Source organism: Cololabis saira, chromosome 16, assembly GCF_033807715.1.
Source record: "Cololabis saira isolate AMF1-May2022 chromosome 16, fColSai1.1, whole genome shotgun sequence".
Taxonomy (NCBI): domain Eukaryota; kingdom Metazoa; phylum Chordata; class Actinopteri; order Beloniformes; family Belonidae; genus Cololabis; species Cololabis saira.
In genome coordinates, this window is record NC_084602.1 from 41,688,467 (window position 1) to 41,713,073 (window position 24,607).

At 43.1% G+C, this 24,607-nt stretch overlaps 1 protein-coding gene across 1 annotated transcript in view; it reads left to right on the forward strand.

Annotated features, from left to right (window-relative positions):
- The first annotated feature begins 778 nt into the window (after window positions 1-778).
- The window catches only part of LOC133462727 (NACHT, LRR and PYD domains-containing protein 3-like), a 97,783-nt gene continuing 73,954 nt past the window's right edge, over window positions 779-24,607 (forward strand). The window contains exons 1-2 of the mRNA XM_061744127.1: window positions 779-936; window positions 8,215-8,523. Of these exons, the coding sequence (XP_061600111.1) occupies window positions 861-936; window positions 8,215-8,523 (385 nt within the window). The 5' untranslated portion in view covers window positions 779-860. The remainder of the gene's footprint in view (window positions 937-8,214; window positions 8,524-24,607) is intronic.

Sequence of the window (24,607 nt, forward strand, 5' to 3'; positions counted from 1 at the left end):
TTATTGTTGATGTCACGTTTCCTCATATTCTGCACTTCACTGCATCACCAGTGAGTGTCGCCAACGGACAAAACCTCAGAAAAGTGCGTACGCCAGCCTTGGTGTGTGCGTGAAAGACCACAACTTTCTACATTCAAATCCATTTTTGTATATCCGACCGTGAGCGTAGAAAGTGGCGTACACATGTTTTTTTGTGCACCGCATGTTTTTTGTACATGAGGCCCCAGCTCACTGATGTGGCTGACGTGGAGATGATGCTGTGTCATCCTGAAAAGGTTGCAATACAAGGTGGGACACGTTCCTCAGTATCTGAGCAGTTTCCTCCTCTGGAGAGGTCGGCTCTGCCAGATATCTCTTCACCTCTACGTGGCATCTGTGCTGGTGCTCTGGGATCTCTGGGTTGCACCTGAAACAAACAAAGACATGACAACCGGCCAACTTTATTATAAATTAATGCTAAACTGACGTTATTACTAACCGACTTGGCTGCCCAGAAGGTCCCACAGGTTGTCATGATCCACTGTGATAAGATAGTGGACTTTCTTCAAACCTCAACTGACGGTCCAAATGATCTCTCGCTTTTTCAGAGGCGTGAACTGAAGTGACCGACGCCAATCAATTAGAACACTAGTTAACTGTCCGGCTGATCATGACCCTCCCCCAGTATAATTACCTCTGGAGTCTCTCACGGCGGCAACAGCACATCTCAGGTGAGGCTCAATCTGATGAGTCGCCATGGCAACGGACACACCCACCGCTCAAAGTCCACAAAGATAACGATAGAGACAAAATCTCCGTCAGGAGTGTGAACTTACAGAAATACTTTTGTCCAGAATGAACCGTCCAACTGAAGCAGAGAGATGAAGAACATGAACAGAATCATCAGTTTTATGCTTTATGGTCTGTTTTTGTGCTCCTCGGTTTTCTCTAATGATGGTGAGTAAGCAGTTAACTCTGATATTTTTTAAAGGACTAACATATAAAAACGTCTAATATCCAACAATTGTCAGTTTGAATATAAAATACGGGTAAACATCAGTTAAATCCATAAATGTGTCTATGGTGCAAGTAAGTTGAAACTTTAGTGACGGGATTCTTCAACCGTCGACAGCAGGAGGAAGAAGCTTCTCTGTACCTGAATCAAAGTCCAAAATAACCTACATTTAATTTTTTCTTTTATTTAACCTTTATTTCACCAGGAAACGAAACTTATTGAGATTAAAAATCTCTTTTACAAGAGGGTCCTGGCCAAGACAGGCACCAACACAGTAACATGATTCTGACATATGACACGACACATAACAAAACAAAACACTGTTGACATTACTCATAGCATCTGCAGGCAGAATTGGACATCTCAAGATCTGTCAGGAGCGATTTAAAAGCATTACATAAACGACGTAGGAAGATGTTGGTTGGTTATTTTAAACAATTTAGCAAAAACATGGGCATAAAAATCAACAATACATATTACAAAAAAACGGAATACTAACAAAAATAATACTTAAATGTACCTTTTTATGTATTTAAGTATTTTTTTCAGTGTTTTGATCAGAAATCCTTCATGTTGTTTTACTGATGTAGTGTTTGGTTTTCACCACAAGGTGGCGGTGAAGACGTCAACGTGGAGCTTGTTTGTCACGAGGTTTGAATGTAGATTTGTTTCAATTTGGTCAGAAAAAAGGAGTCATTATACCTTTACTGGAAAAATACGAATCCTGCTCATCGATTATTTATTTATTGACAAGTCCAAATTGGAAAAAAGATGGGATGGAAAATGCAAAGTAATAATAATAATAATTATAACTGTCAAGATAAACAATTCCAGTAAAGTTACGTTAACAGATACATTTGTAGTTATTTCCCTTCAGAATAAATAGTTAACTCTAACTGCCAGACTGCTGTCAAAGTCCTCTTCAGAAAACTTATGAGAGCAAAGTGTTGTGTTAATAATTAAAATATGGAAGGGTTAAGTCTTTAAAGTCAGAAAGAGCTCGGCTCTTAAAAGTTTTATATGGAAGGAGAAAATGTTTATGATTTAAAGGAAACCACCAAAGTGAAGATGGTTGATGAAATATGAAGTGTTCTGCTGATCATACGTACTCTTTTTCATGTCATGCTCTTCTTTCAGATATTTCATTTTCTGCTCATGAACTTCTAAGGCTAACTTTTCATGCATTGACATCCTTTTTGGTCTCTGCTGGAAGGTTTTGGCAGCATCTTTTCTCTGGGATGCCCAGGCCCGGATTAAGAGGGCAGGGGCCCCTGGGCAGAAATTCTTGGTGGCCCCCCCCGAAAACACACACAAACATGTAAACAAACTGGGTTTTGAATTCTGGACTGCTATTTGTTGGAAACACCTGTAGCTTATACAGGATTTACAGCTACAGCCCCTGCAGCTCCCGAGCAGCCGGCCAGTCAGGATCGGTGGGTGACGGTTCGGAGGAAGCGTAGTCCTAAAGGGTTCACGGAACTCCACCACCCGCTTCATGTGTCTAACCGATTTTCCCCACTCAGCGACACACCCGTTGAGAAACCGACCCTGGTGATTGGCGACTCCATAGTCCGGCATGTGAGGCCGACTCCAGCGACCATAGTTAGGTGCATCCCGGGGGCCAGAGGGGCAACATTGAAGCAAATTTGAAGCTACTGGCAAAGGGTAATCGTAAATATGGTAAAGTTATCGTCCATGTCGGAGCTAATGACTCCCGTCTTCGCCAGTCGGAAGTGACCAAAATGAATATTGTCTCGGTGTGTAACTACGCCAAAAGTATGTCGGACTCCGTAGGTTTCTCTGGCCCCCTCCCCAATCTGACCAGCGATGACATGTTTAGCCGCATGCTCTCGCTCCGTCGCTGGTTGTATCGGTGGTGTTCAGAAAACGACGCGGCCTTTATTGATAATTGGGAAACGTTCTGGGGAAAGCCCGGTCTGATTAGAAGAGACGGCATTCATCCCACCCGGGATGGTGCTGCTCTTGTCTCTAGTAATTTGGCCTGTTTCATTAGACCCTCTCCCTGACAATGCAGGGTCCAGGCCAGGATGCAGAGCTGTAGTTTAACACACTTCTCTGCTGCTTCTCCAGGACCAATGCCTGCCAACAAAACTGTAGGATTGCATTATGTAACTGGTAACTCTAACCAGGTGCCTAGCAAAATAGAAGTGGTTGCAGTTCCCCGCCCTCCACAAGTTCACCAGGTGTGGCGTTATAGAGGCGTTAACCAAAATAATCTTGTAAAAATTAAAACCAATGCACATTTGGTACCAATAAGAGACCGAAAAATTAGATGCGGACTACTAAATATACGATCGTTAAGCTCCAAGTCTCTGTTAGTAAATGATATAATTACAGAGAGCAGCAGTGATGTTTTCTGCTTAACAGAAACATGGTTACAGGAGGAAGAGTTTGTTAGTTTGAATGAATCAACTCCGCCCGGCTACTTTAATCATCACATTCCTAGAAACACGGGGCGAGGCGGAGGAGTCACAGCAATTTATAACTCCAGTCTCCAAATAAAAATGGGATCTAAGTCCAATTATAATACATTTGAAAGCCTCACGCTTGGTCTGAAATTTCCGAGCTGGAAATCAGAGAAGCCAGTTGTGTTAGTGGTAGTGTATTGGCCCCCTGCTGGCGCTTATCTAGAGTTTTTGTCTGAATTTTCAGATTTCCTTTCTGGATTATTGATCAGTACAGATAAATTCATCGTAGTGGGTGATTTTAATATTCATATGGATGTTGAAAGCGATAATCTTAAATTAGCTTTCAATTCTCTTCTAGAATCAATGGGTATCTCACAAAAAGTGGACGGGCCAACGCATTGTCTTGATCATACTCTCGATCTCGTTCTCACCTACGGTGTTGAAACTGATGATCTGTTGGTGTCACCTGTAAACTCCCTTTTATCCGACCATTATTTAATAACGTTTGCATTTAATGTTGTTGATGTTGAAGTGCAGGGCAGGAGGTATTATTTTAGCAGATGTTTGTCTGATGAAGCTATTGCTAAATTTAAGGAGACCATTGCTCATCTTGCGACAGTGGAAAATAGTGAAGCCTCTACTGAAGCAATAGAGGCCAGTGACCTGGGTTCTACCTCTGATGTTGATGTTGATTTTCTTGCTAGTAACACTGCTGATTTGTTGCATTCAGCTCTAGATGAAGTTGCTCCTTTGAAAAGGAGGGTTTCTAGCCACAGGAGCTTAACTCCCTGGTACAATTCAGATATTCGCATGTTGAAACAAAACGTGCGTAAAATGGAAAGGAAGTGGCATTCTTGTAAGTCTGTAGACCTCTATCGTGAATGGAAAGATATTCTAATAGTATATAAAAAAGCCATTCATGAAGCCAGAACAGCTTATTATTCAACGTTGATAGAGGATAACAAAAGTAACCCACGTTTTCTGTTCAGCACTGTAGCCAGGCTGACAAAGAGTCACAACTCTGTTGAGCCGTGCATTCCTGCAGCTCTCAGTAGTGAAAAGAATTAGAGAAGAAATCAACCAGCCAGTTGTGGGCGTTTCTTCAGCTTTAGCGACTTCCCTAGGCTCTGACTTGACTCTAGACTGTTTTGATCCTATAGACCTCCCTGAGCTGACTTCACTCGTTAATAGAGCTAATTCTACCTCATGTATGTCAGACCCCATCCCGACTCCACTATTCAAAAATGTTTCTCTTAATGGTGCGACAATACTGGACCAAATCAACCTATCCCTAAGCTTAGGATATGTACCACAGGTTTTCAAAGTGGCAGTAATTAAACCTTTACTTAAAAAACCTTCTCTTGACCCAGACACCTTAGCTAATTATAGGCCAATTTCTAACCTTCCATTTGTGTCTAAAATTCTGGAAAAGGCCGTTTCAAGCCAGTTATGTGACTATTTGTATAGAAATGATCTGTTTGAAGTCTTTCAGTCAGGGTTCAGAATGCATCATAGCACAGAGACAGCACTGGTTCGAGTCACGAATGACCTCCTTATGGCCTCAGATAAGGGATTAGTGTCCATACTGGTTCTACTGGACCTCAGATAAGGGACTAGTGTCCATACTGGTTCTACTGGACCTCAGATAAGAAATAGTGTCCATACTGGTTCTACTGGACCTCAGATAAGGGATTAGTGTCCATACTGGTTCTACTGGACCTCAGATAAGGGATTAGTGTCCATACTGTTTCTACTGGACCTCAGTGCTGCTTTTGAGACTGTTGATCAGCATTTTACTGCACAGGTTAGAGCATGTTGTTGGAATTAAAGGGACAGCTCTACGTTGGTTTAAATCATATCTATCTGACAGGTTCCAGTTTGTTCATGTACATGAGGTTTCTTCAGAACAGTCAAGGGTCTGTTATGGTGTTCCGCAGGGTTCAGTGCTAGGGCCAATTTTGTTCAGTTTATACATGCAGCCATTGGGAAGTATAATCCAGAATCACGGCATATACTTTAATTGTTATGCTGATGATACGCAGCTCTACTTGTCTATGAAGCCGGATGAAACAGAACCGTTGGTTAAACTTCAGGCATGTCTTGGGACATCAAGGACTGGATGTCCAGAAATTTCTTGCTTCTAAATTCTGATAAAATAGAGATTATCATTCTTGGTCCAGAGCATTTTAGGAAGGGATTAGATGGTGTTGCGATGGCTTCCAGTGCAACTGTGAGAAACCTCGGTGTTGTTTTCGATCAGGATTTGTTGTTTAAACCACATGTTAATCAGGTTTGTAAAATAGTATTTTTCCATCTCCGTCTCCTCAGCTGATCCAAAATGCAGCAGCATGAGTGCTGACAGGAATCAGCAGGAGAGACCACGTCTCTCCAGTGTTAGCGTCGCACCATTGGCTACCTGTAAAATTCAGAATCCAATTTAAAATTGTATTACTTGCGTATAAAGCCCAAAACGGCTCAGCTCCGCAGTATTTACAAGACCTGATAGTGCCTTATGTTCCTGGCAGAGCTCTCCGCTCTCAGAGTGCAGGTTTACTCGTAGTTCCTAGAGTATCTAAATGTAGATTTGGAGGGCGGGCGTTCTGCTATCAGGCACCATTACTTTGGAACCAACTTCCAATCTGGGTTAAGGAGGCTGACACCACCTCCACCTTTAAAACTAAACTTAAAACCTTTCTGTTTAGTAAAGCCTATAGTTAGTGTTTAGTAAACCTCTAGCTGGTGTTGGTAAATCTCTAGGTAGTGTAAACTCTAGTGTGTTAGAGTCAGTAGTCATAGTTGCAGCTATAGAACAAAACTATAATAGTTAGTCTCAAATATAGCTTGGTGGTAGATATGCTGCTATAGGCCTACGATGCAGGGGGGACCGACATGATCCGCTGGGCGGTGTCTCTCACCCTTCTTCTCATCTCCCCCCAGTCTGGCCCTCGGCAGGAGGATCCCCCCTTATGAGCCTGGTCCTGGTCCTGGTCCAGGTCCAGGTCCTGGTCCAGGTTTCTTCCTCCTAAAGGGGAGTTTTTCTTGCCACTGTTTGGCTTAAGGCTTTTCTCCCACTAGGGGAGTTTCTACCTGCCATTGTTTATGTAATAACTGCTCGGGGGTTTATGTTCATGTTCTGGATCTCTGGAAAGCGTTTAGAGACAACATCTGTCGTATTAGACGCTATAAAAATAAAATTGAATTGAATTGAATTGAATTGATCATCACAACTCTGGCTGCAGTAATTTACATCAGCTGGGGGGCTGTTAAAAGTGATTTTGGGACAAACATTTAATAAGAACTGAAGTGGTCCAACCTTCAAATAACAAATGTGTTTTTCTGTTTCCATTTTTTAAACGTTTCTTCAGTCACCAGAGACGTCTGAACTCACCGGCCTGAAGAGAAGGATCTTAACAGAAATCAGTGATATTTTATGTTGAGTTCATGTTTGGTAGTCAGGACGATGTACTCGGACGTTCTCTTGTTGTTTGAATGTTTTGATCTCTTCATCTTTGTCGGTTTTTCTCTCAGCGAAGGCGGACGCTTCTCTGCTCCTCTCCCTTTCTATCTGCCCTGCTCCTGCTTTTTTGTCCTGTCTCGTCTTCAGAGTCTCTTCTTTTTACTCCTCCGAAACCTACAAACATGGAATTGATTAACTGGTCTCTCAGCACAATCTACCAAATTTTTGCGACGAGAAGTCAGGGGGTGAGGGAGCCCTCCTGCCCCGATGGGACTTTTTTTGCTGGATTCCTGGAAACATTGGAAGCCTTTGTGTCTCAAGATTATGTCTGTCGAGGACGTTGAAGACGCCTTCATAATTGGATCTATGATAGCAGGATTTCTCCTAATTGGAGCGGGGGGATTCCTCGTCTATCGACAAACGCGTAAGTCGTCGACAGCTGCTTTGGCTCTCTCCGAGCTGCCTGACATGATTGAAGGGATAAGCGCTGCGACTAACACTTTGACTTTAACGCTGGGGGAGCAGGGCCGCAAGTTGGATGCGATTCTTGAACACAATCGCAGGCTGGCGGCGGTCTTTGAGCTCATAGGCAAGATGGAAAAGAACTTGGAGAAGTTGGAAGCTCAGCTTGGTGGGAATTGATCACAAATTTGTCTGTTTGAAGTCGCCATTGAGGAACCAGAGACTTAAGGCTGACGGAAAATTACTGAGTCTGTCTGTTTTCAATATAATTGTTGATTCTATAATCTGGCCTTGACACAGCGGTTTGGCTGATCGCTGTAGTCACAATCTCCCTGGTGGAATGTAAACAAGGTGACTCTGCCCCCACTAACCCTCCCTCTCCAGGAACATCTGTGGACCAGTTTCAGAACTGACCGAGCCGTCTGATAACATCAAGGACATTGGCTGAGGAGCAGCTCTGAGCGGGTTCACGGACTCACGGCTACACATACACTTGATAACCACACCTCCCTATTTTCAACGCCTTCCTGGCTATAAGTCTTGTGAAGTTGATGTAAATTTGTCATGTGCTTTCTGTGCTGATGTGTTTTTTTGCACTTTCTCACACAGTGTACATACACAGTGTGAAGATGCCAGAATATTTGATTTTATCAGTTGGACAAATAGTTGTTATGTTTATAACTGCATGACAATATTTTATGTAGGTAAAATAAAACCTCATTAAAGTTCATAATTACGACCGGTCATTTTTATTCTATCAGCTTTTTTATGTGCAGATATTTAATGAAGATATAACACAACTACATGTTCCTCAAAGTGGCTGAGTTTCCTGTTAATGTCTTCTTCTGAGTCTTCCTCTGATGTTTCTGCAGATACACAGGTCTCCTGTCAGGTCAGCAAGACTTGTATCTTACCCTGCAGTTTCACAGCTCATGATGACGTTGTCATCCACTGGATTGAAGAGACTCCACCAGAGTCCCGGGTTCACTCCTACTATCGCAAACAAGACCAACTGGGAGAGCAGCACCAGAGGTTCAGAGGAAGAACATCTCTGTTTAAGGACCAGATCTCCAGAGGAAACGCTTCCCTGCTGCTGAGAGGAGTGAAGGTTCAGGACCAGGGCAGATATCTGTGTTACATCACTGGAAATGACGAGAACTTCATCCACCTGAATGTGAATGGTATGTGGAGAATAAAAACCTCAGCAGATTCAGATGTTTGAATCCATTGTTCATGTTGTTTTTTTGTAATAAACAGAATAGCACAGATATTTGCTGTTGCAGGAACAATGAAACACAATTTAGCAGGTCTTCCTTATTAACATATTGTAAAGGATAATCATTAACTCACTGAGTTTGTCTCAGACATAAAATAGCTGAGACAAAGTTAAAATAACTGCTAAAGTGGTTGTTAAACTCGTAACGCCCACACGACAGTTTCTGAGGGAATTTACACTTTTTTCAAACTGCTGCGGGGGTCGATGTTTCCATTGGTGTTTCTTTTTATGAGCGTAACTCTCCTAGTTCTCTCTCCACATCCGTAACTCTCTGTATCTCATCCTGCAAGACTTCTCTTCCAACAAAGATAAAGAAGATCTCAACTTTGAACAAATATTGAACATATATTGAAGAATATGAACAAAAATCTCTTCAGTTTTGTACAAATAATTGTAACTGCCACCATCGCTGTTGTGAAAACAGTCAACAGAAGAACAAGAAGGCAGCGGATCATTCAAATGATTATTCAGAGATAAAGCCCTGATGTAATGCAGTAATGCATGGTGATTAAGTAGTGTTACAGCACAAATACATCATATAAACGAGACCAAAAATGGATGGAAACTAGATTTTTATGACTTTAATTTGACCGACCGTCACATCCAGTAATGCAGGACACGTGCAAATACAAAAAAAGTGTTTCCACCAGACCTTTACGATAAACTGGATTATCTATACGTCTGAATAAATACCTTGAGACAGCATAAAAAGGTTTTATTTAATTACAAGTGTTTCCAGTACAGGTTTTACTTTGTGATATTTAAGGCCTGTTTACTGGACGATGCTGAGACGGTAAAACCCAAACATTATGTTGTGTCCTGGCCTCTCGTTTACACGGAATCAGAGTTTTGGGAGGGAAAAAACACCTGCAAAGATTTGACAACAGCCTGCAGAGGGACATTTTATGCAACTCAAGCAGTTCACATAAAAGGATAATTTTCCACTCATCTTCACTGAACCAACAAAATAAACCCTCTCAACAACGAAACAAAGTCATCCAATGACAAATGCAACCCCCCAATTGTCCAGGCATTCCAAAAGTCAAACATGCACCAGTCCTCCAATCATGCTCCCAAATCTTAATCAACAGAGAAATTACTCGAACCACAACAGAAAGTACAGATCTTCACGTAGTACCATGTCCAAAAAGAAGAAAACAAATACATAAACATGGTCTCACTGTTCTCCAGCGTTCTCCAGGTAAGTGACAAGAGCGTCTCCTTGAGCGTCCTTGAGTGTCCTGGAGCGGCGCGTCTCCTGCTGGACACGACGGTCTGCTCTCGTACAGATCTCCTTAAGATCTCCTTAGGAGAGAGGGTTAGGGTTAGGGTCAGGGTTAGGGTTAAGTCCTAAGTCTATTTTAGTTTTGGAGACCAGCAAGTCTCTTTGGTAGATGGTCCCATTTCCTGGAACAATTTACCTTTTTGTGAATTAGAACAACTCAAACTGTTGCATTTAAATCTCTGCTGAAAACTCATTTCTACTCGCTGGCATTAAATTCACGTTGAGTTTTAGACCTCTTCTCTTTATATATCATCTTTAGTTGTGCTTTAACTGATGTAGTTTGAGATGCATTATTTACAGGATATTTATTTTTTATTTTTGCTGTAAAAGCAGTTTGGTAAACCTTGGTTGTTTTTAATATAAATACATTTGACCTTAACTTTGAAAGAATGACCAGAAAAGTCTGTTTGCAACCGAGACTGAAGCGCGTGAAGTAAACAGGGTTTCAGTGACATGAACAACATTAACAACTGCATATTTGTCCTCCAGCTCCAGTCCAGCACGTCAACATAGAAAAGGTACAAAATGAAATCACCTGCAGCTCAGAGGGGATCTATCCTGAACCTGGACTCACCTGGACCACCAGTCCTCCATCCAGCAGGAACCTGCAGAACCTGCAGAACCTGCAGAACCCACCAACAGTCCAGCAGACTGAACAGCAGCTTTACAGCATCAGCAGCTCTCTGGTACTTTCAGACGGAGATACTGACCTGGACTACATCTGCACCGTCAGCACTCCAGCAAACAGCAGGAGATCCACTTTGCTTCAACCAGGTAGAAATTACATTTAAATGTTTATGTGGTGGCTCTCAGTGCCACGAAGACCTTAACGAGATGTTCATGTCGTCTACGAAAGCTTTTGTCCTTTACAACTGATGTTTAGTTTTCTTTCGTTTTGGGTTTCCATCATTGCATGTCTTGTTTACTGTCATTTCAGCTTTTATAAGTGGATCAAACACCGAAACATTCATCTCCTGCTCAACCGCCAATTATCCAATAAAGTATCTCACCTGGACATTTAACCACAAAGAGATCATCCTGACACAGACGGGACATGTAGCGCTCTACATAACTACAGAGAGGTGGAAGCAGCATGTGATGACTGTATCAAGGACAGGAAGTCTCACTCTGAAGCATTTAACTTCAGACCAGACAGGAACATACAAATGTGAACTCAGGGATGAAGAGGAAACATACGTGAAATACACCTTTCTTCACATAACAAAAGGTAAAATGATTAAAAGTGGCCACACAGTGTTAGAGCCAGAATGAAAAGAGTTTAGTTTTGGTCATGTCTCATGTCTAATTTGAATATTTAAAAGGAAAGAGTGCTGCCTGTTTGGTTATGTTCATGTCCAAAGCGTAACTGATGGTATGAACATCTGCATGACATCAGTCTGCTGCAGCAGTAAGTTGTCGGTGACGTAGATCGTCAGAGCAACAGTCTTTGACCGTGAATCACACAACTGCATCCATTTCCTGCTATAGATGGAGACTTTTAATGTTCATGTGTGCTGTGACCTGTTGAGACTCGAGTTCAAATCACTGACATCAAAAACACTAAAACTGTCATTTTAATTCTTGTGTTTTTCTGTTGCAGACCGGACCAGAGTTATTGTAGGAGTGGTGGTGGGTTTGCTGCTGCTGCTGGTCTTGGTTTCTGGAGTCGTTGGTTACAAATACAGGAAAAGGAGAAAAGAAAGGAAGAAGAGGAAAAAAATAGAAGGAGGTAAAGATTTTGTTTCATGATTTGTGTGTGTAAATACGAGGGATGCAGGATGTTGAATATTTGCTGATATCTGATATGCCAACCCAGTCTCACACAAAAACGTACCCTGCCTACGTTTGTCCAAAGTGCAAAAACGTAGAGGGGCTACAATATTAGCCCTTGAAATGTATAACTGTTACGTTTTTTTAGCCCTTAAAACGTATAACTGTTACATTTTTCTGCCGATTCGTTTTGCGCCCAAGTCACGTGACTTTTAAGATTCTGGCCGTGATACCAACAAACACGGTGGACATTTTTCATTTTTGAGTGAAGAAAATCAATATTTTGAGTTAGTTTCTGCATAGACATGCGTTTTGATTACATTTCTAGCAATACATATTTCACTTTCATAATATTCACTCAGTAAATGTACATAATCTCTTGCTTGCTCGTGGTTGCAAGGTTTTTTTAAATCTCGTCAGAATAATGTAAATCTGGAACGTTTTAAAAACGTGAAATGGTTACATTTTTGGTTGCTGTACACGCTGTGAAAAAAAATCAATATTTTGAGTTAGTTTCTGCATAGAAATGCGTTTTGATTACATTTCTAGCAATACATATTTCACTTTCATAATATTCACTCAGTAAATGTATATAATCTCTTGCTTGCTCGTGGTTGCAAGGTTTTTTCAGATCTCGTCAGAATAATGTAAATCTGGAACGTTTTAAAAACGTGAAATGGTTACATTTTTGGTTGCTGTACACGCTGTGAAGAAAATCAATATTTTGAGTTAGTTTCTGCATAGACATGCGTTTTGATTACATTTCTAGCAATACATATTTCACTTTCATAATATTCACTCAGTAAATGTATATAATCTCTTGCTTGCTCGTGGTTGCAAGGTTTTTTCAGATCTCGTCAGAATAATGTAAATCTGGAACGTTTTAAAAACGTGAAATGGTTACATTTTTGGTTGCTGTACACGCTGTGAAGAAAATCAATATTTTGAGTTAGTTTCTGCATAGAAATGCGTTTTGATTACATTTCTAGCAATACATATTTCACTTTCATAATATTCACTCAGTAAATGTATATAATCTCTTGCTTGCTCGTGGTTGCAAGGTTTTTTCAGATCTCGTCAGAATAATGTAAATCTGGAACGTTTTAAAAACGTGAAATGGTTACATTTTTGGTTGCTGTACACGCTGTGAAGAAAATCAATATTTTGAGTTAATTTCTGCATAGACATGCGTTTTGATTACATTTCTAGCAATACATATTTCACTTTCATAATATTCACTCGGTAAATGTATATAATCTCTTGCTTGCTCGTGGTTGCAAGGTTTTTTCAGATCTCGTCAGAATAATGTAAATGTGGAACGTTTTAAAAACGTGAAATGGTTACATTTTTGGTTGCTGTACACGCTGTGAAGAAAATCAATATTTTGAGTTAGTTTCTGCATAGAAATGCGTTTTGATTACATTTCTAGATTTCTAGATCAAAAATGAAAAATGTCCACCGTGTTTGTTGGTATCACGGCCAGAATCTTAAAAGTCACGTGACTTGGGCGCAAAACGAATCGGCAGAAAAATGTAACAGTTATACGTTTTAAGGGCTAAAAAAACGTAACAGTTATACATTTCAAGGGCTAATATTGTAGCCCCTCTACGTTTTTGCACTTTGGACCAACGTAGGCAGGGTACGTTTTTGTGTGAGACTGGGTTGCATATGCTGGTACTTTAAATGAAGGTTTTTCAGACTGTTGACACCAGGACTGATTTATGCAGCTAAACTTCTGCTGCGATACTTCATACTGACATTAAATCTAACGTAGTAGAATTGAGATGCTCTCACCATGTCAACTGTATTCATTTTTAATCTTAAAGAGCACAAACAGTCTTCATTGCCAGTAATTAATTCCAAGTTAGTGGGCTTCCTCTGATTCACACAGTCTTGCAGTAACTTATTGAAAGTGATTTCAAAAACCTGGATTCCATCTATGTTTTTACAGATGATAACTCGCAGGTAACGCCACGCCTGGAAACACCAACGGGAAATTGTGTTGTGAGGCTCAAAACCCAACATCTGTAACAGCTGTAAAAGGCTGGTTGTCCAGAGCAATAAGTTCCAGATGTTTGTTAGTGATGTCGTTAGATTGGTCGTGCTCGTACTTTCCTGCCTTTGTTAAAGGAGCGATGTGTAATATGAAGCCAGAATTAAATTCACACTCCAATAAAACGGGGCAATAAAGCTGCACCAAGTGAGTTGATCTACACTCATGAAAGAAATGATGGAACGCGTGGTCCCTCCTCCATCACTTCTGTTTCAACTCAACGCCAGATATGTGAAACAAACTCAAAATCTGAGAATAAAAGCACAGAATCTGTAAATAAGAAATTAAAATCTCTGACAAGGATACAATCATTTTTCTCAGTTAAACTTTTCTTTTCTCACCATCATTTCTAAAACCGTCTCTGTGTCTGAACCGTCTTCCTCAGTTGGTCTTTTTGTCGAATCCGTGCCGTCAATCTACTGCGAGAAGACGGGACATCGTGAAGATCAATACATTTGGCATTGACATATACATATGCATTTACTTGTGTGTGAATATACAGTATATATATGAAATGTCTGCTCATGTTCAGTGTTTGAACACCATGACACCAAACAGCAGTCAACACTTTTAACCCTTTAAACATTCAGACTGACTGATTAAAGATTGAAGACACTTCTGATGTTGATTAAGGACACATTTTAGTTAAACACGTCACAGCAGTCATATTATTATTAATTTTTCGGGCCAGTTTCATTAGTGTTTTTATTGTTATAATTGATTAATATTTTCAGAGGATGTTCTGGTTGACTTGGGCATGGAGGAGCAGGACTTTGTTAAGTCCGGCAGTCGTGGTGAGAATTTCCCCAGAAAGTTCACCATGCCCATGAAGCGTAGAACATCGGCCACATCCTGCGGCTCAGGCATGTCAAGGATCGCTTTTATTTTATCTGGGTTCGCTCTAATGCCTGGACTGTTTATGACATGGCCCAGAAAACGGATCTCTGTCAGAGCAAACTGACATTTTTCATTCAATTCAATTCAATTCAATTTTATTTATATAGCGTCTAATACAACAGAGTTGTCTCTAGACGCTTTACAGAGACCCATACCCAGAACATGACCCCCGAGCAGTTATTACATAAACAATGGCAGGTAAAAACTCCCCTAGTGGGAGAAAAACCTTAAGCCAAACAGTGGCAAGGAAAAACTCCCCTTTAGGAGGGAAGAAACCTTGAGCAGGACCAGGCTCATCAGGGGGGACCCTCCTGCTGAAGGCCAGACTGGTGGGTCAGGGACGGCAACAGCACAGCAGGCAGGTGGAAGCAGCAACGGGATGACCGGGGGTGGGGACCGCAGGCCAGCACACAGCTCCCGAAGCTCCGGCCCAATCAGCAAGTCCCAGGTTGGGGTGCAGGGTCAGGAAAAGACTTGTGCTCCGTAATGCAAGCTACAAGCCACCCACGGCCACCTGCAGGACAAAAGAGAGAAAAGGGAGGAGAAGGGGGGGCCAGCAACGGGATGACCAGGGGTGGGGACCGCAGGCCAGCACGCAGCTCCCGAAGCTCCGGCCCAATCATCAAGTCCCAGGTTGGGGTGCAGGGTCGGGGAAAGGTTGAGAAGGGGCAGGGCCAGGGAGAGGAGTCTTGAGGGACGAACATTCTCCCCCGCCCAAAAGGGGCCGTTACCCTGCCCCCCTCACTCCCACACTGCAGGTTCCGGTGTCCGGCAAAGGATGCTGCAACATGGACAAAAGATTCAGGGTTCTTCTTCTTCGTGTCTGGCCGTCCTCTATACCATGTCCTTCCAATGGGTGGCGCAGGTGAGTGCAGCAGCGTTGGGTTTGGCCAGGTCCAGTGCATTGTGGGGTGATTCATTCAGGGTGAGCCCCGCCTCACTGAATTTTTGCAGGACTCTGTGCAGCTTGCCGTTGTGCTCTGCTCGGTCCTTCCCTGTGACCAGGACATCAACAGCATGACACCAGACCCCATCAATGCCATCAATCAGCTGAGAAATCCTCTTTTGGAAATGTTCGGGGGCTGATTATATACCAAAGGGCAGGCGTTAGAAATAATATCTGCCCTCTGGTGTGATGAACGTGGTCAACAACATAGAGTCTTTATGGAGTGGTACCTGCCCGAAGCCTGATGTAGCGTCTAGCTTTGTGAAAACTCTGGCACCTTCCAACTTGGCTAATGTTTCATCCACCGCCGGTAAGATGTGTCTCTCTCTCTGATGACGCTCTCGTTCACTCAACAGAAGGGGGTCAACAGAGACTGATCTCAGCTATGAAGGACCGCAGTGAAGTTCGGTGAGTCCTGATGTGATCAATAACATAATCAGTCTGTTTAGATTATCAGTTGAGTTTCTTTAATAGTGTTTTTTGTCGTTTAAATGAGAACTTTTATAGTCAGATGTGTTAGTTTATTCTGGGTCAGCTCAAGTCAACTCAACCAGAGGTTCATATTCCAAATACTTGTGTAGTAAAAGCCCCAAAGTCATGTGAGGCTTTTCTTTAAGTTAGGCACTTAGGTGTGTGTGTGTGTGTGTGTGTGTGTGTGTGTGTGTGTGTGTGTGTGTGTGTGTGTGTGTGTGTGTGTGTGTGTGTGTGTGTGTGTGTGTGTGTGTGTGTGTGTGTGTGTGTGTGCGCGCGTGTGCGTGAGTGTGTGTGTGTGTTGATGTTATCAGGACCATGGCTTTTATTTGGTTTAAGGGAACAGAAAGATTTTTCATCGTCCTTCCTGGAGATAAAAAAGTGCTGATCGTCAATCACTTTATGACTCACTTCATGTGATTCCTGACTAAAATCAAAAGCATCAAAGTGAGTATAAAAACCGTTAAGAGCATTCGCAAGTTCAATGTCCGTCTCAAAGCCATCAAAAGAGATGATACTGCTGGTTTTAGAGTGTTGGAGGCCTGCAATGGCTTTCATGCTTGACCAAGCAGATCCAAGATTATTCATAGCCATCTTTTTCTCCAACTTCAGTTTATAGTCCTGCTTTGTTTTTAAAATCCCGATTTTCATGTCCTTAGTGGCTGTGTGCAGCTCGGAGGCTGCTCCATGTTTAAAAGCAAGTCTCTTATTCTGTTTACGGGCCATAACTGACCTAGTGACCCAAGGCTTATTATTGGGAAATATTTTTACACGCCTACAAGGAATGATCATGTCCCTGCAGAAAGCAACATATAAACAAGTAACATCAGCAAGTTCATCAAGATCATCACCACAAGCTTCTTTAAACATGTCCCGATCCATGCAGTCGTAGCTCCTGCAAGCAAAGCCCCGCCTCCTCTGTCCAGCCCTTAATTGTCTCTTGTATGGACCTTTCCCCTCTTTAACACAGTTCTGTATGTAGGAGATGCACTCAGTTGTGATTCCCTGAGCCCAGGGAAGGTAATGGGAGGGATTTATATGCCTCCCTAACGGACCCATAGCAGAGATCAATCATTTTATCCCGTCTGGTTGGACAGGTTACATATTGATGAAAGTCCGGGAGTGTTTTTTTAAGGGAAACATGGTTAAAATCACCCAGTAAGAGGATCGGTGCATCAGGTGAGGCAGATTGCAGTTTCTGCACTACATCATGGATGACACTGCAGGCAGAAGAGGCATTGGCTTTCGGGTGTAAATAGACAGTTATGATAAAAAGTTGCGGGAACTCACGGGGCAGGTAGAAAGGACGCAACAATACACATAAAAGTTCAACATCTGGAGTGCAGATGCGCTCTCTAACAGTCACAGATTTCGGATGACAGTACCGTTGGTTTACATAAACACAGACTCCACCTCCCTGTGATTTCCCTGTTGCCTCTGCATCTCTATCCAAACGGAATGGCGCGCCGAAGCCATCAATAAGCAGGTCTGTGTCCCGATCACGTTCAGTCAGCCAAGATTCTGTGAACGTCAGGATCCCACAGTCTTTAAAATCCTTCAGAAAGCGGACGTTTCCCTGGTTCGTCCATTTTATTCCGGAGCGACTGGGCATTTCCCAGGATCATGGAAGGCAGGGGAAGCCGGTTGAGCCTCAGCTTCCTCATACGTAACCGCACACCTCCCCTCTTTCCTCGCTTCCTTCTGCTTCTCTCCCTCTGTTTTCCACCACCAGTTCTTATGTTAGGCAGTTTAAGGATGTGATCCGGAATCTGTGTCAATATATCTGACACGCTGGCCGGTACCATGTATTGAAGTTGAAGCAGTTCATTTCTTCCATACCGCAGCCTGTCTCCGCTGACAGTCCAGCTGTCATTCAGAATCAACATATAGAACATATAGAATCATCATACTGGTGTGAATATATGCATCAAAGTTTGTTCATGTACATGAGGTTTCTTCAGAACAGTCAAGGGTCTGTTATGGTGTTCCGCAGGGTTCAGTGCTAGGGCCAATCTTGTTCAGTTTATACATGCAGCCGTTGGGAAGTATAATCCAGAATCACGGCATACACTTTCATTGTTATGCTGATGATACGCAGCTCTATTTGTCTATGAAGCCGGATGAAACAGAACCGTTAGTTAAACTTCAGGCATGTCTTAGGGACATCAAGGACTGGATGTCCAGAAATTTCCTGCTTCTAAATTCAGATAAAACAGAGGTTATCATTCTTGGTCCAGAGCATCTTAGGAAGGGATTAGATGGTGTTGCGATGGCTTCCAGTGCAACTGTGAGAAATCTTGGTGTTATCTTCGATCAGGATTTGTCGTTTAAACCATATGTCAATCAGGTTTGTAAAATAGCCTTTTTCCATCTCCGTAATATTGCAAAGATTAGGAAAATCCTCTCACAGAGTGATGCAGAAAAACTAGTTCATGCGTTTGTATCTTCTAGACTAGATTACTGTAATGTGTTGTTAGCAGGATGTCCAAGTAATTTGCTGAATAGGCTCCAGCTGATCCAAAATGCAGCAGCACGAGTACTGACAGGAATTAGCAGGAGAGACCACGTCTCTCCAGTGTTAGCGTCGCTCCATTGGTTACCCGTAAAATTCAGAATCCAATTTAAAATTGTATTACTTGCGTATAAAGCCCAAAACGGCTTAGCTCCGCATTATTTGCAAGACCTGATAGTGCCTTATGTTCCTGTCAGAGCTCTCCGTTCTCAGAGTGCAGGTTTACTTGTAGTTCCTAGAGTATCTAAATGTAGATTTGGAGGGCGGGCGTTCTGCTATCAGGCGCCACTACTATGGAACCAACTTCCAATCTGGGTTAAGGGGGCTGACACCACCTCCACCTTTAAAACTAAACTTAAAACATTTCTGTTTAGTAAAGCCTATAGTTAGTGTTTAGTAAACCTCTAGCTGGTGTTGGTAAATCTCTAGGTAGTGTAAACTTTAGTGTGTCAGAGTCGCTCCTGTGGTTTCTTGTGCTGGCCCCCCCCTTTTCCTCCCTTTTCTCTCTTTTGTCCATGTTGCAGCATCCTTTGCCGGACACCGGAACCTGCAGGTGGTCGTGGGTGGCTTGTAGCTTGCATTACGGAGCACAAGTCTTTCCCCGACCCTGCACCCCAATCTGGGACTTGCTGATTGGGCCGGAGCTTCGGGAGCTGCGTGCTGGCCTGCGGTCCCCACCCCTGGTCATCCCGTTGCTGCCCCCCCCTTCTCCTCCCTTTTCTCTCTTTTGTCCTGCAGGTGGCCATGGGTGGCTTGTAGCTTGCATTACGGAGCACAAGTCTTTCCCCGACCCTGCACCCCAACCTGGGACTTGCTGATTGGGCCGGAGCTTCGGGAGCTGCGTGCTGGCCTACGGTCCCCACCCCTGGTCATCCCGTTGCTGCCCCCCCCTTCTCCTCCCTTTTCTCTCTTTTGTCCTGCAGGTGGCCATGGGTGGCTTGTAGCTTGCATTACGGAGCACAAGTCTTTTCCTGACCCTGCACCCCAACCTGGGACTTGCTGATTGGGCCGGAGCTTCGGGAGCTGTGTGCTGGCCTGCGGTCCCCACCCCCGGTCATCCCGTTGCTGCTTCCACCTGCCTGCTGTGCTGTTGCCGTCCCTGACCCACCAGTCTGGCCCTCGGCAGGAGGGTCCCCCCTGATGAGCCTGGTCCTGCTCAAGGTTTCTTCCCTCCTAAAGGGGAGTTTTTCCTTGCCACTGTTTGGCTTAAGGTTTTTCTCCCACTAGGGGAGTTTTTACCTGCCATTGTTTATGTAATAACTGCTCGGGGGTCATGTTCTGGGTATGGGTCTCTGTAAAGCGTCTAGAGACAACTCTGTTGTATTAGACGCTATATAAATAAAATTGAATTGAATTGAATTGAATCAAAGTGTTAATTCAAGGCTAAGGCAAAATATCAAGATAAATATTGTGTATCGTGACATGGCTTAAAAATATGGAGATATTAATAAAAGGCCATATCGCCCAGCCCTACCCTCAACTGAGCGGTTTGCCGCTGGGATGAGAATCAGTAGCTCCAAATCAGAGACTGTAGGGGCAAAAACCTAAATATGAGTTTTCCATTAGCTCATTCATTCCTATTTGTTTGCCCCATGAGAAGGCTTTAACAGGTGTCAGACTCCCAGCTGTCCTTTAAACAATCCAAAAGAGCGTGTTGATTTATGCTTATTTATTGCAAAATAACAAAGTTCAAAGAAAAGGTGACATAGAGTCCTTGAGTTCTATCAGCAAATATCAGAGGCCATTCCCCTGCTCATCCTGCAGCCGCAGTCAATGACAGTGTCGCTGCTCTCCGCCTTCTCGCGTCATACGTCACCACCACCAACTTAAAGACTAGCGCCGTCCTCCCCACCTGAAGAGGGAGGAAGGCGCACACTTAATATTTTACTATTAAACAACACAAATTGTAAATAAACTTAAATGCGGCTCCTACACACCGGCCCCTAATTGTTCTTTACAGAATCAATTATTCAAATTAATCACAAAAAGGGAGCCGTAAGCTAACAATTAATTACACTAATTAATTAATGAATTAAACTAATTAATGCATTCAGGAAAATAAAGTAAATACATTACACCCCTTGTAGATGTCTTTAATCTTCAAGATGAAGACTTGTTACTCTTCAGTCTCTAGGAGGCGGCACAACTTGGATATGGGCCTTTCGATGACTGAAGTCTTGGTCTGGAGCTTTACTGAGCGGGTCAGACCTCTTGCGTCAGGTTTGGTCTCCAGTATTCTGCCTAATGGCCACGACCCCCGAGGGGCAGTGGGGTCAACCACCAGAACAACATCTCCAGTGTTGAAGTTCTTCCTCACTTCTGTCCATTTCTGCCTCTCTTGGTGTAGTAGAAGGTATTCCTGTGTCCATCTATGCCAAAAAAGATCGGCCATGTACTGGACTTGTTTCCAGCGACGTCTGGCATAAAGATCAGATCTCTGAAAGGTTCCAGGGGGTAGGATAGGTTGTGTTCTTTGCAGGAGGATGTGATTTGGAGTTTTTCCTGTCACTATTATGACTTTTCTCTTTCCGTTCTCCTTTATTCCAGTCCTCCTCTTCCTTTTTCCACAGATCCCACTTGTCTTCCTTCCTCTTCCAGTCCTTTTCCTGTTTTTCATTTTTGCTCTTAGAGTCATAACTCTTCCACTGTTTTCTCTCATCATTCTTGTTCTCCATCCTTTCTTTACCATGTGTGCCATCTCCCCAGTGCTTTCTTTCACCCTTTCCTTTTCCTTCTTTACCACGATCTTTGTCATGTTTATGCTTCCACTCATGCTTGCTTTTAAATATTTCTTATCCCACTTCTCTTTGCCAACTTCCTTAAGCACATCTCTGCATTTCTTCCATTCTTTCTCTCCCTTCCATTCCTCCCTGCCCTGGTGCCTCTCACCATGATCCTTTCCTTTTTGCCAGTTCTTTTTATCCTCTTTACCCCTCTGTTGAGGTTCTTTTATTTTCTCATGCTTTCCCCTTTTCTTTTTCCTTTGTAGGCTCTGAAGTCGCTGTTCAGCCATTTGGCGGTTGTTTGGCATGCTGATATTGGTTAATCTGAAAGGTAGTTTTAAATGATAATGCCCATTCTGCAGAACAGCCTCACTGGCTATTTCCAAAACCCTTTTGTCCTCAATTGATGTTTCGGTCTTTTCCTCTGATGATAACTCGTTGAAATCCTGCTTATACTGTGAAATCAGAAGTTCTTCCAAAGTTGCAACTGATATCCTATTCACAGTCACGCTTGCTGCCGTTCCACCATCACTGCCGTTTCTGAGTGGCCCGTTTACTACCCACCCCAATAGGGTTCGTACTGCGTAAGGGCCCTCGCCTTGGCTATTGATAACCTCCCATGGCTCCAATAGCTTTGGAGCATTTGTGCCAACCAACATCTCCACTTTAGCACTGATACTGGGAAGTTTGACTTTGTTCAGGTACGCCCACTGCTTTACATCATTCTGCTTGGCAACGTTGCTTAGAGTGACTGGCATTTCTTTCTGAGTGAAAACGTCAGGAAGAGGTAAGAAGTTGTCGCTGTCCAGTGCTGAAACTTCAATTCCAGATATAACATGCGATGGAACAAGCTGTTTCTGATTCATGGTGCTTAATAGAATATGCGTTTTTCTACCTTTCAGATTGAGTTGAGACATGAGTGCCTCGGAGCAGAAGGTAGCAGTGGACCCAGGATCCAGGAGGGCATACACTTGCAGGACCTGGCTGCCTTTGGCTGCCTTCACTTGAACTGGGACAATTGAGAGCCCATTCTCTTGTTCTCCGGCCCCTATATGGCCGCATAACTCTGCTGATGCTCCACCTACTACACCAGAGGACCTATCAGTCTCTTTAGTTGCACCATCTTTACTATAAATGTGCAGGACACTTGGATGGGCTAGCTTGCACACTTTGCAGATGAGACGTCTTTTGCAGTCCCTGCTAATGTGGCCTGTTGAGAGACAGCCAAAGCATATGCCTTTGGTCTTTAAAAAGTTCAGCTTATTCCTGTGTGTTGTCTCCACAAACTGTTTACACAACTCCAATGTGTGCTTGCAGCTGCAAAGGGGACAGAAGGGGTCAGGTTCTTTTTCCGTTGGAGCAATAGCGACACCTGTGGCGAAACTGCTGCCATACGACTTTGAAATCTGTGATTTTACAGTAGATTTATCCTTTACATCAACCTTTCCTTTAACAGCTGACTGGTCCTGAAGGTCACCAAAAACTGGGTCAGCTGCTATCCGAGCCTGCTTTTCAATAAAAAAGACAAGGTCCAGGATCCTAACTCTACGACTGCGCTCCTCTTGCAGTTCGTAAGCTTTGTTGCGCCATCTCTCCCTGAGCTTGTATGGCAGCTTAAACGCAATGCTTCTCATGTTGGACACCGTGTCTAGTTCCTCCATATACTCCATTTCCTCCATAGCATTGCAGCAGCTTCTAAGGAACATGGCAAATGGCAGATTTGCCGCTGGAAAGAATCCTACCTGACCTCCCTCCCTTCACCAACGTCGGATTGGACTATTTTGGCCCCGTTGAAGTGAGGAGAGGAAGAGGTACGGTAAAACGATACGGAGTCTCCGGCAGTCATCCTGCAGTGATCTTGAATCCTCAGATTTAATTTGGGACCAGGATAGTGCCTTTTCCAGGTAAGCACAGGAGACTTTATATTCGTTTCCAAAGTTTTCCTTTAATAACCTTTTTGCTTTCTGGTAGCCCCTGTCTGGAGACATGTACTCACAGCTTTTGACTAGTTTTTGAGCTTGGCCTTTTGTAAACTGTATAAGGAACTGCAATCTGTCCCTGTTGTTGTCTGTTTTATTTTCAATCATGTTTTCGAAAGAGTGAATAAATGACTTGTATTCCAGGATTTGTCCATCAAAAGGTGAAATGCTTCCTTGTGGCAGCGTAGACAGAAGTTGCTGTTTTACAAGAATCTGTGTCAAATTGTTTTGATTTTCCAGTATTTTTATCATCTGGTTATCTGGTGCTGAACTGAACGTAGGAGGGATTTGCGTTAATTGTGTGTTTTGGGATGGGGGTGTGACAGAGGGAATTCTGTGCACTGAGGTTGGATGTGGTTGTTGTTGGGCATCACTGCTGGTGTTAGGCAGAACAAAAAAATGATTTTGCTGATCATCCCCAGAATCAAAAAGGGGAAATTGAACCTGGGCTCCTGCCTTGCTCCTAGTTACTGGAGCACTCCTATCAAAAATATGACATAAACCTTGTGGCTTTTCATCTAGCTGCACATCTGCGGCTGCTGATGCCCCAGCTATGGTTTCCTCTGCCTCTGCACCTGCATCATACTGGGCAGGGTTGAGCGTTGACATTTCAGCCTCCTTTAGACAGTTAATTTTGGCTGTAGCGGCTGCTATTTCAGTCTGTAGTTCTAATGTTTCTCTCCTTTTTTTAAGCATTTGTTCCTGTTCTTCGATGGCATGTTTTTCCTGCAACATTGCAGCTTTGGCCAGTAAAGCTGCTCTCTCCGCCTCCGCACTTATACGTAACGAGGATGACGAGGAAGAGGCGCTAGATTTGACTGACTTCTCTGAGTGTGTATCGACATCATCCAGATCACTGTTTCTGTTTGAATTCTCACCCTCCACCTGAGCAACAGAAGAAGAGGCTTCAGCCAAGCTGAGGGAACTGCGGGTTTCCATGCGTGAAATCCATTTTGTAACGGTGTCGAGAAAAGCTATTATTTGCGCACATCTCGGTTGATACCATTTATCATCGTCTTCCTTTTTTGCGTCCTCATCCAATATTTCAGTGTAAGAGATATGCAGCGCTTTAAAATCATTCAGAAGGTCGTTAAACTTCATCATATTTCCTTTCACTTCCTCAAGATATTTGTCAGCCATTAGACTATTTACAATGTTCATTCTTCTTGTTAGATGCGAAGCTTTTCCTGCTCTAGATGAGCGCAGACGCGCCGCAGCCTCATTCATGTCTTTAACAGGACTCGTTTCTGCCTCGTCGGAACTTGCCATTTTATTCACAAATAAACTTTCAAAATCTTAATTAAAAGGTTTAGAAAACAGTTCTTATTCTTTCCGATGTCCTTGTATTTAATT